The 16,281-nt window shown below is 39.8% G+C and overlaps 1 protein-coding gene across 17 annotated transcripts in view; it reads right to left on the bottom strand.

Moving 5' to 3' along the window:
* IQCM (IQ motif containing M) overlaps window positions 1-16,281 on the bottom strand; it is a 644,218-nt gene that overhangs the window by 101,280 nt on the left and 526,657 nt on the right. For 4 of the 17 annotated variants that reach the window (XM_042983796.1, XM_042983794.1, XM_042983804.1 and 1 more), the window contains one exon: window positions 9,330-9,466. The exons of the other annotated variants lie outside the window; for them this stretch is intronic. In XM_042983796.1, coding sequence (XP_042839730.1) covers window positions 9,378-9,466 — 89 coding nt within the window. In that variant the 3' untranslated portion in view covers window positions 9,330-9,377. The remainder of the gene's footprint in view (window positions 1-9,329; window positions 9,467-16,281) is intronic. 17 annotated transcript variants of the gene reach the window in all.

Below are 16,281 nucleotides of genomic sequence, written 5' to 3'. Positions count from 1 at the left end.
ACTACTGCTTCAAAGTGTCAAAAATATGCTGATGTCAAGTCTACGATCCTATGAAAATTCAATGAAAAAAAATGCTAGCAAATCACAAGTTCTCACTTGATACACTATCAAGCTGTATCTCAAAATTTCCCTAGGTTCTAGGGAGAATACTTGGATTTGGCCAAATTGGGTCCACATCTCCAATGCTACTTCAGCTGCTGGGGCTCAACAGCGTTCCATTTTGACAGACATGCCTTTCACATTTACCATGGCCCACCCTGGATGCATTTCTGCCATTTTGGTTACCTGGGGATTTTATCTTTACTTCCAGAGAGTGGAACAAAGAGACCCTACACATAAATGATAGGCAATGTGTTCAGAAAGTGATATTCTATGGAGCTACATGTGTGGGAGAAAATGACACATTGACCAAGGCCAGGGAGAAGATACCATAGGGGGAGAGAGGATGGAGTACAAAGGAGTCAAAAACTTTGGACAGCTAGAAGAGAAGTTCCAATGCTAGCAGCAGTCAGGGGGTTCAGACTGATCCCTAGGATATAATTTCTAAATCAGTCATGCCTTGATGATGTGTTAGTGGTGGAATTCACAAACTGAGGAAGACTAACAATTTATTTTCTTCTACCTATGGCTTATATCTAGCCCATCTTTATGCCTTATTTCTATCATTTGCTTTTGGAATATTTGTTATTTTTATTGAAAAATACTTACATAGCACTTACTGTATGCTGAGCACTCAAAGAATTTTACCCACAGTAACTCAGTGGTTCTCAACCAGGAGCAACATTTGGAAATAATTTTGGTTGTCACAGTTTAAGGAGGGGGGTGTTGTTGCTACTTCATCTAGTGGGCAGAAGTCAGAGATGATGCTAAACATTCTATAATGTACAGGACAGCCCCTCTCCTCGAGGCAGAATTATTTAGCCAAAGATATCAGTATCACCAATGTTGAAAAGCCCTGTATTAATTCGCTAATCTTCAAAACAGCCCTGTGAGGTAGGTACTGTTATTATCCTGATTTTACAGACAAGCAAAATGGGAGTCAGAGAGGTTAACTAACTGGCTAAAGGTCACACAGTTAAATGGCAAAGCTGGTGTGCAAGACTAATCAGCCTGTGTCTATAATCCATGCTCAACCACACCAGGCTGCCTCTCTCATGGTTTATATACAAAATACCTCTGCTATTTTGAAATCTCACCAAGGAAGACCACACTTCATCCCATTCCATCTCCTTACTTCCATACCACAGAATGCAGACTCTGCTGGCTTTGTCCTGTGTTGTCCATCCCTGCCATGGAGGGTATGGGTATGTCAGATGCAAGGAAGTTATTCCTGTCCTAAGCTGGTCTCCATTCATAGTGCATCCTTAACCTTACTCTGGGATTATTCAATATCATGGTCTCTTTATCCTCTTCTTCATGACTTCTAACATTTTGGCTACTTCAGGGCTAATCTATGTATAATTCAGAAGATAGATAATGGAGAAGTTCAAATGAATCCATTTGTGACAAGTTAGCATTCCTGAAGAAGGTATGAATACACAATTTGGAAAATTATGAATAAAATAAAGTCAGCCCACTATATGTGCATTCTTTAAATAAAACTTGACACACAGATGGCCAGACATATGAAAAGATGCTCAACATCACTAATCATCTGGGAAATGCAAATCAAAACTGCAATTTATATCACCTGTCAGAGTGGCTAGAATCAAAAAGACAAGAAATAACAAGTGTTTATAGGGATGTGGGGAAAAAAGGAGCGCACTCTTGGTGGAAATGTAAATTGGTACAGCCATTGTGGACAAGGGTATGGAATTCCCTTAAAACTTAACAAGAGAAATACCATATGATCCAATAATTCCACCACTGGGTATCTACTCAAAGAAAATGAAAACACCAATCCAAAAAGAAATATGCACCCTATGTTTACTATGGCATTGTTTACAACAGCCAAGATATGAAAACAGCCCAAATGTCCACTAATACATGAATGAAAAAAGGAAGATGTGGTATACAGAACAGAATGTTACTCAGTCATTAAAAAAGGTCAAGATTTTGCCATTTGTGACAACCTAGATGGACCTAGAGAGTATTATAAGTGAAATCAGTCAGACAGAGAAAGAGAAATACCGTATGATTTCACTTACATGTAGGATTTATTTTTTTTTTATTTTTTTTTTTTATTTTTTTTTTCAACGTTTTTTATTTATTTTTGGGACAGAGAGAGACAGAGCATGAACGGGGGAGGGGCAGAGAGAGAGGGAGACACACAGAATTGGAAACAGGCTCCAGGTTCCGAGCCATCAGCCCAGAGCCTGACGCGGGGCTCGAACTCACAGACCGCGAGATCGTGACCTGGCTGAAGTCGGACGCTTAACCGACTGCGCCACCCAGGCGCCCCAGGATTTAAAAATAAAAATAAGCCAAAGAAATAAACCAACAAAAAGCAGAATCAAACCTATAAACACTGAGCTGATGGTTGCCAGTGAACAAATACTGAGAGCTGATGGTTGCCAGTGAGGAGAACGGTAGGGGGATGAGCAAAATGGGTGAGGGGAGAAGGAGGTTCAGGCTCCCAGTTATGGAATGAATAAGCCATGGGAATAAAAGGTACATTATAGGAACTACAGCCAATGGTATTACAATATGATTAGGGTGACAGATGGTAGCTACACTTACAGTGAGCACAGCATAATGTATAAGCTTGTTGAATCATTATGTTGTACACCTGAAACTAATGTAACATTGTGTTCCAACTATACTCAAATGAATTTTAATAACAAAATAAAATAAAATGGTCCTTAAATTTCATTTGATAACTCTAAGTATAAATAATTACTTGAGAGTTTGCAAAAATTGATGGGAAAACTGAAGGATAAATCCACCCCTACCTGAAAAAAATAAAAGAACTGGGGATTCATGTTATCTCTCTGCAGTACCAAGTGTACATTCACCGGGAAAACACAAGATTTCCAAGCAATATGTGAATTCTGTCACGTAAAAGATCTGAAGGAAAATATATCAAAGTGTATGTTTTTTAAAAAGCTACTCTTACGTTTGCAAAACACTTGGCGTCCATCAAATAACGTGTGGGTGGACAGCCTTGCTCTCAGAAACAGGGAGTATCAATTAGGCTTCTTTTAACTTTCCTCCACAATGCTGGATTGTTGGTTCTAAATATGTGCTGGGAAACCATGATGCTTTCACTATAACTGCCTGGATCTTCTGATGCCAGGTCACGGATGGCCTGCACCCTGGAATTACCCAGTGTGGCATGCTGTAACTGAATACAACTCCCTCGCCTTTACAGCTCTCATTGTGATGCGAGCATCATTACCACCAACCCAGGCTGTGTGCAGGGGTGCAAAGGGACTATATGCACAGGGGAAACAGAAAAGAGAAGAAAGGGAAGGAAACCAATGAAAGGAAATTGGCCAGAATTTAGAAAGAAGGGAACCAGTAAAGAAGTCAGTAGGACAGAACAACAACAACAACAACAATGACGACAACAACTAAGAAAGTGTTGTCTTGCAAACGCCAAAGGAAAAAGTAGGTGACAGTAGATAAAATAAACAACTACATCAAATAGTGTTTGATACATTGAATCAGGCAGGTTGGGACTTGACCTTAGGATTTGGCAACATGGTGTCAAAGGTGATGGCAGGCTAGGAGGCTTACAAGACCAAGCTGAACAGAGAAAGGTGTTTACCCCAGGTGGCCGAAAGCAAAGTAATTCATGGGAAGAACTAATTCCATGACTGGGAAACCTGGCCCAAGATCCAGTTAGAAAATAGTACACTTATGTGTAAATCTATCCCCATACACTTACTACCTCTGGTTAAAGGTGGTGAACTGTTTCGTGTGCCCACTCATATGCAAGACCAGCCACTGCCATCTGCCCCGATTCCTGCTCCTTCCTGCATTGATCACCTGTCTCTCATCTTTCTCTCTAATTGCTCTCATTTCTTCCAGGTTAATTTTATCAGCATACAAACAAGCTGTATTATTTCCAATCTAAACCACAAAACAAAATAAAACCAGCAAGTCTCACTTGACCCCAATGTGCCCCACTAGCTCTTGCCCATCCATTTGCTCCCCTTGGTGGCAAACATCCCCCAAAGAGGTGTCCTTGGACTTACAGTCTCTTCTCACATCTGCTTACCTCAATCCAGAATATATACCCCAGATTCTACCCAAACAACTGTTGTTAATTTTTCATCACCTCTGACAAGAGGCTCAGGGACTGATGTTAGATTCAGAATGGCAAAGAGAGAGAGAATGAAGGGGCCCTTCCTGCCCAGAAATGCCCAGACTCCATTCCTGAGTGTCTCTTTTGTTCTGTGTTATCTTCTCCGTGATGGAAAATGGCCTCAGACCATTTCCTCTGTGTTTCTGTGCTAATCTGACAACTTGGGGAAATAAATTTTGTTTTTTCTTTGAGAATTGGCATTCTAGAACAAGCCGCTGTTGGTCTCTGTTCACATTCAGCTGCAAAGGAAAGAACAGATAACACTGCACATGGTCGTAGCCCTTCAAATACTGATACTTGCTACCATTGAACACCATCGTTCTTCACTTAAGCCAGGCCTGTGACAAACAGTAGAACTACAAAGTCTTTATCAATAAGGATTCTCAGGCTAAAATTATAATTCCTTTTTGTTATGTGTCTCTTGGCTAATGGGTAGGTGTGTATGCAAAAGCATCATGACCCTCCTTCATTTGGGTGAAGAAGGTGCCAGAATACCAAGACACTGGTCTGCTTCTCCATTGACTGGAGAAACTTTATCCTCTCAAAACATCGCTCCAAATATGGTTATCATGTCCTTTGCATCATGCTGAGTTGAAAGTCTCTAACCATTAAGTACAAGTATCCTAAAAAATTCCATTATAGACCTGTAAAATATGCAGCTAGACAAGACGCTCCCACCCTTTTCAGTAAGCAAACTCAATCTGTCTCAGAAACTAGCCCTCTAAATTCCAGGGAGGGACACTGTGTTGTTGATCTTCTCATTGCCAAATTTATTGGAAATTCAAATTTTGGCTTTGAATGGAAAGATTAACAGTTTGCCTAAACAATTTTTTTTTCCTTTTTAAAAAATGTTTTTAATGTTTATTTATTTTTGAGAGAGAGAGAGGGAGTGTGTGTGTGTGTGTGTGTGTGTGTGTGTGTGAGTGGGGGAGGGGCAGAGAGAGACAGAATCCAAAACATGCTCCAGGGTCTGAGTTGTCAGCACAGATCCCGATGCGGGGCTCGAACTCACAAACTTCAAGATCGTGACCTGAGCCCAAGTCGGATGCTAATTGAGTCACCTGGGTGCCCCTAAACAAATTTAAATTTTTAATTTATTTTCAGGAAGTGATCATCACTTCTGATTCCCAGGCAGCAGTGAATGGTGCTAAAGATAAAGAAGGTGTCAGGGGAGAGGGACTTAAGATTCTAGCATTGCATCTATTCTAATGTACTTGATAACAATTAAGAATGCTGTTCTGTCTGCACTGAGCAGTCTGAGCCACTCTAACATCTGAGGAAGATACCGTTAGTCACATAGAATAACAATCCAATGTACAGAGCGTGGTCCATAATGAGCTTAATAGGATTCACAAGTTAAAACATCATAAACAAAATACTAGAACAGGTGGCTTGTAGATGAACAAATAGGAAAAGGCAGAAATCTTAAGTTGGAGAGAATACTGGGAGGGAATCAGGTGACTAGGTTGAGTTCCAGATGTACAACCTGCATTGAGGACCCAGGAACTTGCGCTCCCTCTGAACTCTAAACTGGGGATAACAGTATTGTGCCTGCTCACAACATTCCGTCATTCCTCCACAAATGCAACAGAGGTTTGTGTTCAACTTGCAAGGAAGGCTCCCACTGGGATGAAATGAAACATAGTGGCCAAGAGCCAAAGCACTAGAGCTCCACCAAAGTCTCCTTGCAGGAAGTCTGGCAAGTTACTCAGTTCCTTTGTGCCTTACCTTCCTCCTCTGTAAAACCAGGAGAGCCATAGGATGTGCCCCAGAGGACAGTTTTGAGGATGGAACAGTTGATTCTTACAAACGGGCAGAGTAGTCCCTGGCAAACAGTGAGTATGGGTGTTACCTGTCTCATCACCCCTGACCCCTCCACAAGGTATGGGGAGAACACAGATTTGGCCCTTGCCCTTGGAGAGTGTGCTGTGGCCTTGCTGTTTGCACAGGCAACTTTGTATCCTTAAAGATCAAGCAACATCCTAAATGGAAAAAAGCTTTATAAGTTCTTTATAAACACAAGGCATTATTATCATTATTTGAATTCACCACACCCCCAAGGAAGAAAAAGGACTTTAATGATGTGCATTAAACTAAATAATGCAGAATTTAATTAGTTTAAACTGTGGGATTCTGTAGGAAAGTCTTTTTAGGTGGGCTGTAGCATTGCTTTGAGGAAATAATGAGTCCATTTTAGGGTATTAAATGAGTTCCTAATGCCTTAAAGAATGAATGCACCCCCTGAAGAGCCCTCCTTCAGACTGGCTTGGCACGAGGGCAGAGAGCTAGCTCCTTGTTACCCAGACAGCTCTTCGTCCTTCCAATAAACCATCTCCTCTATACAGGAATAGCCAGGCAATTGCAGAACTCTTCTTATTTTTAGTTTTCCATGCTACTTTTCATTAGGTTTAATCCTTTTTTATTTAAAGTCTTTTGAGTGTTTTCTAGTGTAATTTTTTTATAAAGTTTAAGTTATCTAGACTGGCACCAGAAATTATTTTTTGAAAATGTAAATTGATTCAAACATTGGTTCAGTGTATGTCAATTATTAGGCTGACAGCTGAACTCTTGGATCTCTCGACAATTTAAATATTAATGTAGACTTTCAATAGCATCTTATGTGTTATGTCCAATACAATCAAAAAGGAAATGGATGCACTCCAAATAGCTAGCATTTGATAATGTGCACTCTCTGAAACGCCCGACAGAGATGATCCCAGGGGAAGGGGACATTGCAACATTTCCCATAACATTTTGTCAGCCACGTGGCTTCTTACCCATTCCTAGAAAATGGTGAGTCTAGGGCACCTGGGTGGCTCAGTTGGTTAAGCGGCCGGCTTTGGCTCAGGTCATGATCTCGCGGTCCGGTCCGTGAGTTCAAGCCCCATGTCGGGCTCTGTGCTGACAGCTCAGAGCCTGGAGCCTGTTTCAGATTCTGTGTCTCCCTCTCTCTCTCTGACCCTCCCCCGTTCATGCTCTGTCTCTCTCTGTCTCAAAAGTAAATAAACGTGAAAAAAAAATTTTTTTAAGAAGAAAAAAAAAGAAAATGGTGAGTCTAATTTCATAAAAGTTCCTACACTTAGCTGCATCTAAATGTGGATGGTTTTTGGATTCATGGGAGGAGCTGGTATTAACCAGGCTTTTTTATTTGAACTAAAATCCCTAGCACTTCAGGAATCATCCACTTTCAGAAAACAATGGGCTCCAAGCTTCATCCTATTATCATGAATGGGAATCTTTGGAAGGGAGTTGTTAAGTCAATGGTAGGCCTTGGACAGATTTCAAATGCCCAGGTACTCTTAAAAACTGAATGTATTAGAAACTACAAATATAGACGAATTGTTGTCCATGTTTAAAATCGTATTAGGTAGCATTCATCAAATATTATATTCTACTTTCTTTAGTGAGAGATAAGTAGTAATGGGATAAACTAAAGGAATTTTCAGATATGATTAAATTGACAAAATGATGGTTTCAGAGATAGTTTCTACTCAGAGTACAAATGCCAGTAATTACCTGGTAACATCAAGTCTGTCATAGCTTATCTTTGTACAAAATGGTGGATCAAGAAAGTTTTTCCAAGGCAAATTTTTTTCAAGTGTTTTTTAATGTTTATTTATTCTTTGAGATTGAGAGCATGAGCAGGGGAGGGGCAGAGAGAGGGAGACACAGTATCCGAAGCAGGCGTCAGGCTCTGAGCTATTAGTACAGAGCCCGATGCAGGGCTTGAACTCACTAACTGCAAGATCATGACCTGAGCCAAAGTCAGATGCTTAACTGACTGAGCCACCCAGGCGCCCCCCAAGGAAAAATTTTAATAATGAATTTGCAACAACAAGTTTTGGAGTTCTACCTGGGATTGAACCCTGTTTCTAATACTTATTAGTGTGTAATCATGGGCAAATGATTCAAACAAGTCACTGTGTTTTCTCTGGAGATACAATATAATAATGCCTACCTTTTAGATTTGAGAGGAGAAAATATGATAATGTAATTTATGAAACATAACTGGTACATAGTATGTATGTATGTGTACATGCATTTTTATACATGCTTCCCCCATTACATATACAGAAATTGAGACCTTGACTCATGAATTTACTTCTCTAAGAACACATAGCTCTTCAATAGCAAAATAAGCTTCGAATCTAAGACAAATCTTTTAAATTTCCTCATAGTTAATGTGATCTTAACAAAAACCAGTAAGTCACTACAATGCTCTAATTCTCATTTCTGAAAACTGTCAGGTTGCTTTAATTGATTATTTCAAAATCTTACTAAATACAATCATGAACCCACCTCCCCTCCTCAAGTATGTGAGTTCGCATTCAAGCGAAATAAACCACAAACCAGCATGATAGAAAACTGAGGAAACCTTCAAGATGCTAAAACTGGAAGAAAAGCAATTAACTTGGAAAGCAGGTTAAACCTAAGTACAGCAGACAACTGCTGGTCTTTATTTAGTATTGGTGAGTGAAAAAGGTCCGTTCCATTCACAATGTAAACCAAACCCTGCACTAGACAGCAACATATTAGCATACCCAAAACTTGGATTTGCCACTCCAGATTTTACTTTGCTCTCACCCATATTTTGCTTTAGCTTATGTGTTTTGATAGGCAGTAATAATGATAATTAATAATGCCTCTTCCTGAAATTCTCCCAAGTTTTGTTTGAGACTAGCAGTCTGTGCTAAACACCAATTCCCTTCAGAATCAGGAGCAATGCAAATGTAGTGCCACTAACACTTGAACATGCACGTGAGGGATATGAGTAATCGTAAGATTAAATCTTTGATTTCAAGATGTTTGCAATATAGTTTGGGAAACTATTATTTAGAATTAGGTTACTTTATAAGTGATGAAAATTCAAAATATAGCCACCTAAACAAGTATATTTGTTCCTAATACTGCTGTATAAAACTATCACAAATTTAGTGACTTTAAACAACAAAAATGTATTCTCTCTCAGCTTGGCGGGGGGGTGGGGGGGTGGGGGGGGGCAAATAGGCAAATATCCAAAATCAAGGTATTAGTAGGGCCATGCTCCCTCTAGAGGCTCTAATGGAGATTCTTCCCTTACCTTTTCCATCTTCTAGTGGCTTCCCACAGGCCCTACAGCCGGATCACTCTAATTTCTGGTTCTTGTCTTCATATCTTCTCCTCCTCTGTGTGTCCGATGCTTCTCTGCTGCCTGTGTGTCTCCCTTCACTGTGTCTGCTGTAAGAACACTTGTTGAATTGAATATGGGGCCCACCTGGATAATTCAGGATGCTCTCATCTTGAGAGCCTTAACTTAGTCACATTTGTAAAGACTTTCTCCAAATAAGGTTACAATCACAGGTTCTAGGGATTAGGACATGGGCGTATCTTTTGGGAGGACATAATTCAACCCACTGCAAGAAAGGAGAAGCTTATTTCTCTCTTATAATACCTAGGCAAAGTGCCAAAGGCTGACAGGATTCTCCTCAGTGTATCAGCAACCTGGACTCCTGCTATCTGGTTTTCCTGCTAAAACGGGCTTCCTTTCTGAAGACCAGCTTACAAGCCAAGATGGCTGATTCAGTCATTGCATCTGATTTTAAGCCAGTAGAAGGAAAAATAGGGCTCATGAGAGAGTTCCAAATGAATGGCAGGGCTGTTGACCCTGGTGTCTCAGACTCCTCATTAGAGAAGAAATAAAAACTCCATATTTTAGTACTTTGCAAGTTAAACTAGTTTTTCTATCACTTCCAGCAAACCAGGCCATAAAAATACATACACATTTTTTAAAATTATTTTTTAATGTTTATTCATTTTTGAGAGAGAGAGAAAGAGAGAGACAGAGCAGGAGAGGGGGAGGGGCAGACAGAGAGGGAGACACAGAATCTGAAGCAGGCTTCAGGCTCTGAGCTGTCAGCACAGAGCCCAATGCAGGATTCAAACCCATGAACTGTGAGATCATGACCTGAGCCGAAGTCAGATGCTTAACCCACTGAGCCACCCAGGCGCCCCCATGCACGTATTAAAGACTATTAAGCCATGCAAAGCAGCATATCATAGGGACTGTGATAGAGTCCAGAAGAGGGGAGAACTCTGTGGCTCAAATGATCCAGAAACAGCTTGTTCCTGATCATTATCAGAATTAGTGAGATTTGACAAGGTGGGAAAAATGAACTTCCAGATGATGTCAAGACTTAATTGATCTTTCTGGACCAAAAAATCCCAACAACTTGGATTTCAGTACTTACTTGTTGCCTGAAATCACTTAGATTGTATGTTGGGAACAACAAAAAAAATATCATTCTGAAAGCAATCGGTGTTATATTACTCACCTCTTAGGTTCTGGAGTGCTGTCAGAGCAGCACCAGAAGCAGAACCAGAAGAAACCTAAGATTTACCTAAGATTGCAAGGCACTATCTGAGGAACAACAACCAAAGGGGGTGGGGGGAACAAACAGATATGGGAGATAGGAAGAGAGGTAGAGAGCCTGAGTTTTGAGGAGAACAGAAGAGTTTGAAGAAGACGCTGCTATTTTAAAAACTGCTCCCCACACCCTGCTTGCCCCATATTTGCTACCACTACAAGAGAACTTAGGACAAGCTTATCCTATTACTGAGGGTTTTGGAGCAGCTTTATAGACAAGACTTAACACAGGGACAAGAAAGTACTGGGGAAAATACTTGCACCTGGAAGATAAAAACAACAGCAGCAAAACTTAACAAACTACATAATACAAATCTCAATTACGATCACTTAAGATGAAGGTAGATAACTACTTTTACTCGTGTAGAGATGATTGAGAAGCTAGGCACTGCGCTAGCCATAACATTTACTCCCTCAAAATCACAGAAAAATGGGTAAGATGCAGACAGAACACACAAATATGGCATAAGATATTGGTTGTTTTCATGTTGATTTCAATAGCATTCTACCTTTATTGCCTTTTAAAATTATCATGCACAATATGCAAATAAACACCCACCATGAGAATTTTTTCCATAAATTACTTCTCCCTGTGCTGAAAGGAGCCCAGGGGATTACCAACCGGTGGTGCAGGTACGTGGTATTTACTTGCTACACAGTGCCATCTGGTGGCAAATGTGGCAAATTTCAGACACAGGGTCCCTGAGCTCTAGACAGACTCACAGGGGCTAGGGGCCTTGATGTGTCAGCCCAATGGAAAATAAGTAAATACACTGGAACATTTGTCAAAGTTGAAGATCAAGTTATTTGTTAATTATTCTCGTTAGTACTCCTAATATGTAGCTAATGTATTTCCAATAAAAATGAACTCTTTTATGAACAAATTGATTCATAATAGCAACAATTCTCAATCTTCATTAACACTGTAGTTTTTAAAGTCCTATTCTTATTTAGGAATGCACAAGATGGCTATGGATATTATGCCTTTCTCACAAATGGAAAATGAAGCTCTAGTAGGCTAAAGAAATCGCTCAAACTCACAAAGCTAAAAATAATGGTGCTGCTAAAGCCCAAATAAAGACTCTCTGTTACTAATCTGTGTGTCTTTACACTGATCCTGTTAGCCTAGGCTTAAAATGAAATGACGCAGTTTCAGTTGAAACTAGATTGAAGCTTTCGCTTCCGTGCAAAGTGGGTCTTTTGAATTAGATGGCGCTTCATAAAGTAACAGTTCCAAGCCTCCCCTTATGGGATCTGGAGGAAGACTCTGGGAATGTTGGTGGAAATGGCTGTGCATTCCTAAAGATCAATAGGTGATTTTTTTTCTTGTTTTCTCCCCAGCCCTTGTACTCACATATATGAAACACCACCTGTCTTTGTGTTTTGCTCTGCCTCCCTGTCTTGGGATTTACTCTTTATAACTGCTTTTTATCAGAAGCAACACCTACTTTCCAGTAGACCTTCAGGTGGCCCCTCACTCCCTCCTGGTAGATGTATTTCTTTCAGAGTTAATCAAAGAATGATATTTAAGGTGGCATCTCTTATTAGGCATCTAGATGACTTATGCCATTCGTATCAATGAGACCTTTTCAACCCTAATATCTGTTCCAGAGATTTATGGAGTACAGCCTTGAAATTTAATTATGGTGATGTTTCAGAGACTGATGGACAGCTTTAAGCATCTTGCCTTAACATCGTTAGACAGTCCCAAGTTTCAGTGCTATAAAAGATTGAAGATCAGGCTACTGCATGTCTTACCTTCATTATGATCTATAGGTATAAGCCTACATTTCTCAGACTCTGTCAGAAGGTTTTTTATCTTGTGAGAAACTATTGAAATTTAAGGCCATTTTTTCAAAAGCCTATTTAAACCTATGGGTATGGTCCTGATGCCGTCAGTATTTTGGTCATTCCTTTATGGCTGCTTATATTTTTAGACTTGAGCAAAGAGTCCTAAAACCATTCCAGGATCAAAAGTTATTAATGTATTCATTTAAAATAACCTTCTGAGGGGCGACTGGGTGGCTTGGTCGGTTAAGCATCCGACTTCGGCTCAGGTCATGATCTCAGGGTCCGTGAGTTCGAGCCCCGCGTCGGGCTCTGTGCTGACCGCTCAGAGCCTGGAGCCTGCTTCCGATTCTGTGTCTCCCTCTCTCTCTGCCCCTCCCCTGTTCATGCTCTCTCTCTGTCTCAAAAATAAATAAACATTAAAAAAAAATTTTAAAAAATAAAATAACCTTCTGAGAAAAATGCCACTTATGCATTATGATGTTTCATTTTATTGGTTCATCAAAGTCATTTTGAAAATATATTTGAAAATTTATCCCAAAATGTAGAACATTTTCTTTCCCAAAGCTACCACACCAGTGAAAACCCCAAATTTCCCTTTTCCTTTATGCCATTTATCATCAGCCGCAATAAAGATTTTGGAATTAGAACTTAGGTAGCAATTTTGGGATGATGTATTAGCCCTTCTTCAGCTATGTTTGCTCTAGAGAGGTGATTAATATAAATGTCAGTTTATTTGTAAACTAGGAATATGTAACACAGAAAAAAAGACACAGGGAAGAACTGATACTGCCATTTCCAGAGCCTCGTTTTAGACCCTAAATGAACTTTAGTTGGGGAATGGCCATCGCTGATAAACGCTAGAAGTGATATTGCCTAAAGTGACAGAAAATACAGTGGCACCCATCTCTTTTCAAGGTTAAGAAGTTGCTTACTCTGTCTCAAGAGCTCAGTATATAAACACAGTTTACAAGGAACTTTAAACTGATCACTAAAACCTGTGTATATTCAACTGTTAAATCAAAAGGAAGCCTGTGGTGTTGATCAAGCCCAATAATCATTCTTTAATATCACCAGGGAGATAGCAGCATGATGAAAAGTATAAGGATGGTATAAATCAACTGAAGAAATTCTGAGCCAAAGACCTTCATTTTTAAAAGGCAGAGATTAAAATCACCAAGCTAATAAGATCTGCTCAGGGACCTAGAAATGTCAGCCAAAAATATGGAAAATGTATCCCCCAAGAGTAAGCTTTACTAGGTTGGTTTATAAATAATAGTTATCTGCTGAAAACAGACCATTAAGCTTGCTGTTTAGCTTAAAGGTAGTATTTAGTTAGAATTCTATATATGGGATGTCTTATTCATATATTAATGTTCCTGTCTAATGGATAGGAAAAGAAATAACTATTCAAAGGAGATTATGCATTAGTTTCCTAGCTCTTTCCTGACATCTGACATTCCCTTTATGCTGCAAATACTACTGCTTTGTAAACATCTCCCCTGACCCAAGATCTTCACAAGGTACTCTTGGTAACCCCTCATATTATTTTGACCACCTAAGGTAGTGAGTGGTATGATCTATTAATTTGGCAGTCAGTCCCAATAGATTGGGGGTTAAAGAACAAAATAGTGTCCTAGTAATGTTGCCTCCAAGGCCTATCTCTGTTCCAGACAAACAGCAAGTGCTCAGTGCAAAACTGTTGATCTTTATTAATTGTCTCACTATGTCTCAACATAGACATATCTCCAACCCAGCTGATCGACTTCTGATCGCCAGACAATGAAAATCCCTTCTTCTGTCGTTTGGTTTATACCATATATCCTTCTAGGAGGTTCTGGTTCTTTACTTTCTAACTCTTTCCATTTTTTTAGACAATTTTTAACGCTTATTCGTTTTTTGAAAGACAGAGAGAGAGGGAGCGCAAGTGGGGGAGAGGCAAAGGGAGAGGGAGACACAGAATTCGAAGCAGGCTCCAGGCTCACAGAGCCTGATGCGGGGCTCACACTCACAAGCCATGAGATCATGACCTGAGCTGAACTCAGATGCTTAACTGACTAAGCCACCCAGGCACCCCATAACTCTTTCCATTTTTATAAGTTACAGTCTACGAGACATCCCAGAGAAAACAAACTTTTCTCTCCTTTCTCTTCCTACAACATTGACTATTTTCCCCAATTCTCCTAGCTCATGTTAGTACATGCTATCTTGTGTCACTGCTATGTTTCTAATTAACAATCAGAATTCCAAAACAAGACTGAGTCTCTTCAAGGACAGGAGTCATGTCTTGGATTTTGTCACACAGCAGTTACCTAGGGTGCTACATTAGCACATGCAGGTGCCCAGTAAATCTGAGTTTAAAGAACGCTGGTTCAATGCTCATCTAATGATAACATAGCATAATAAAAATGAAGCCCGGTGCCTGGCAGGCAACACAAGTGCAATTCTGAACGTTACCTTGATAAATTATGTGAAAGTTCAGGCTGAAAACAGGTAATGCAAAATGATTTGATAAAATTAATTTTTAAAGAAAATTTGAATCATTACAGTGAAAATGTTGTGCAAAATCGTACTCATCATTCAGAACATAAAAAAAAAACACGCCACTTTTTCAAGAATGATTCCCTTATTCATTTCCCTCCCCTCCCCAGCCAAATCAGAAGCAATGGTTTCCTAAGATAAATACTCCAAACCTAGCATTTATTTCTCAACTATTTGGTTTTTCTCAGCTATGCTTAAAGTATCATCTCCATTTGGAATGTACTTAATTGAACATAATGTGTTTTGTCCTCTTCTAAGCCATAAGGTATTTGAGGGAAGGAGATCAAGTTTAATTTATTTTTGAAATAGTCCCAACACGTAGAGCATGGCTTACCTGTAGAAGGGCCTCACTGTGTGCCTGCATGCCTACATGAATGAATAAGGGTCTACATCATTACAATAGGGGCATTCAAGTTAAAATTCTGTACTGGAGACCAGCAATGGTTCTCAAGTCCTAGAAGCACACTTTTTAATTTTAATGTTTATGAAATCACAACACCTCTTACATTGGATGTGCACATTTAGTGTTGTTATTGTGGAGTGTGTGTGTGTGTGTGTGAGAGAGAGAGGGAGGGAGGGAAGGGAGAGAGAGAGAGAGAAAAGCAGTTATTAATTGGTGGCACATCTTAGAATAAATAGCATCTTTGAATTGAGAAACTAGAATACAGGTCAAAACTTCTGACTTAAAGATTAGCTGGGTTTACACATGTCTACAAGAAAGAGTACATGGTTCAATGTGAGGAAAAGAATCTCCATCTTCCCAGAGAGGTGCAGAGTTCTTTGTCTGATGTATTGCATCCCTAGAATGAGATGAGTAAGTATTTGCTATGACTAGAATACATACTCATCTCTAAAAAACTGCAGGAGTTGTTTAAAAGAGAGCTAGCCAACTGCCCACTGTTCTTCCTGCATCCCTTTGTTCTCAGATGTTAATCCGTTATCTCCCATGCCCCCATTATCACTGTGATTCATGGCCATCTTTAAATATAGATGGATTGCTTAGTTCTATCTTCATTCATGTTTTGCCTGAACGTTCTCATTCATGATAAAGACTAGTTGATTTGGATGTGTAAAATCTTGGGTTCATAGCCAAACAACAGTTGGCCAGTTTGCAAATTAAATCCTCGGTTATAAAGAGTTCCAGGAAAGAACAGAAAATGTGGATCACATAGTGTACCTAGAATTCTACTTCTAGAAACACATTCCCTGGCACCAGACATGCTGATGGTATGATGTGAGCATAACCTTAATCACAAAGGACAACAGGCTAAGCTTCCCACACTGTGTACAAGAAATAATC

Source organism: Panthera tigris, chromosome B1 (genome assembly GCF_018350195.1).
Source record: "Panthera tigris isolate Pti1 chromosome B1, P.tigris_Pti1_mat1.1, whole genome shotgun sequence".
Lineage (NCBI taxonomy): Eukaryota > Metazoa > Chordata > Mammalia > Carnivora > Felidae > Panthera > Panthera tigris.
This window is presented reverse-complemented; position numbering and strand designations above follow the sequence as displayed.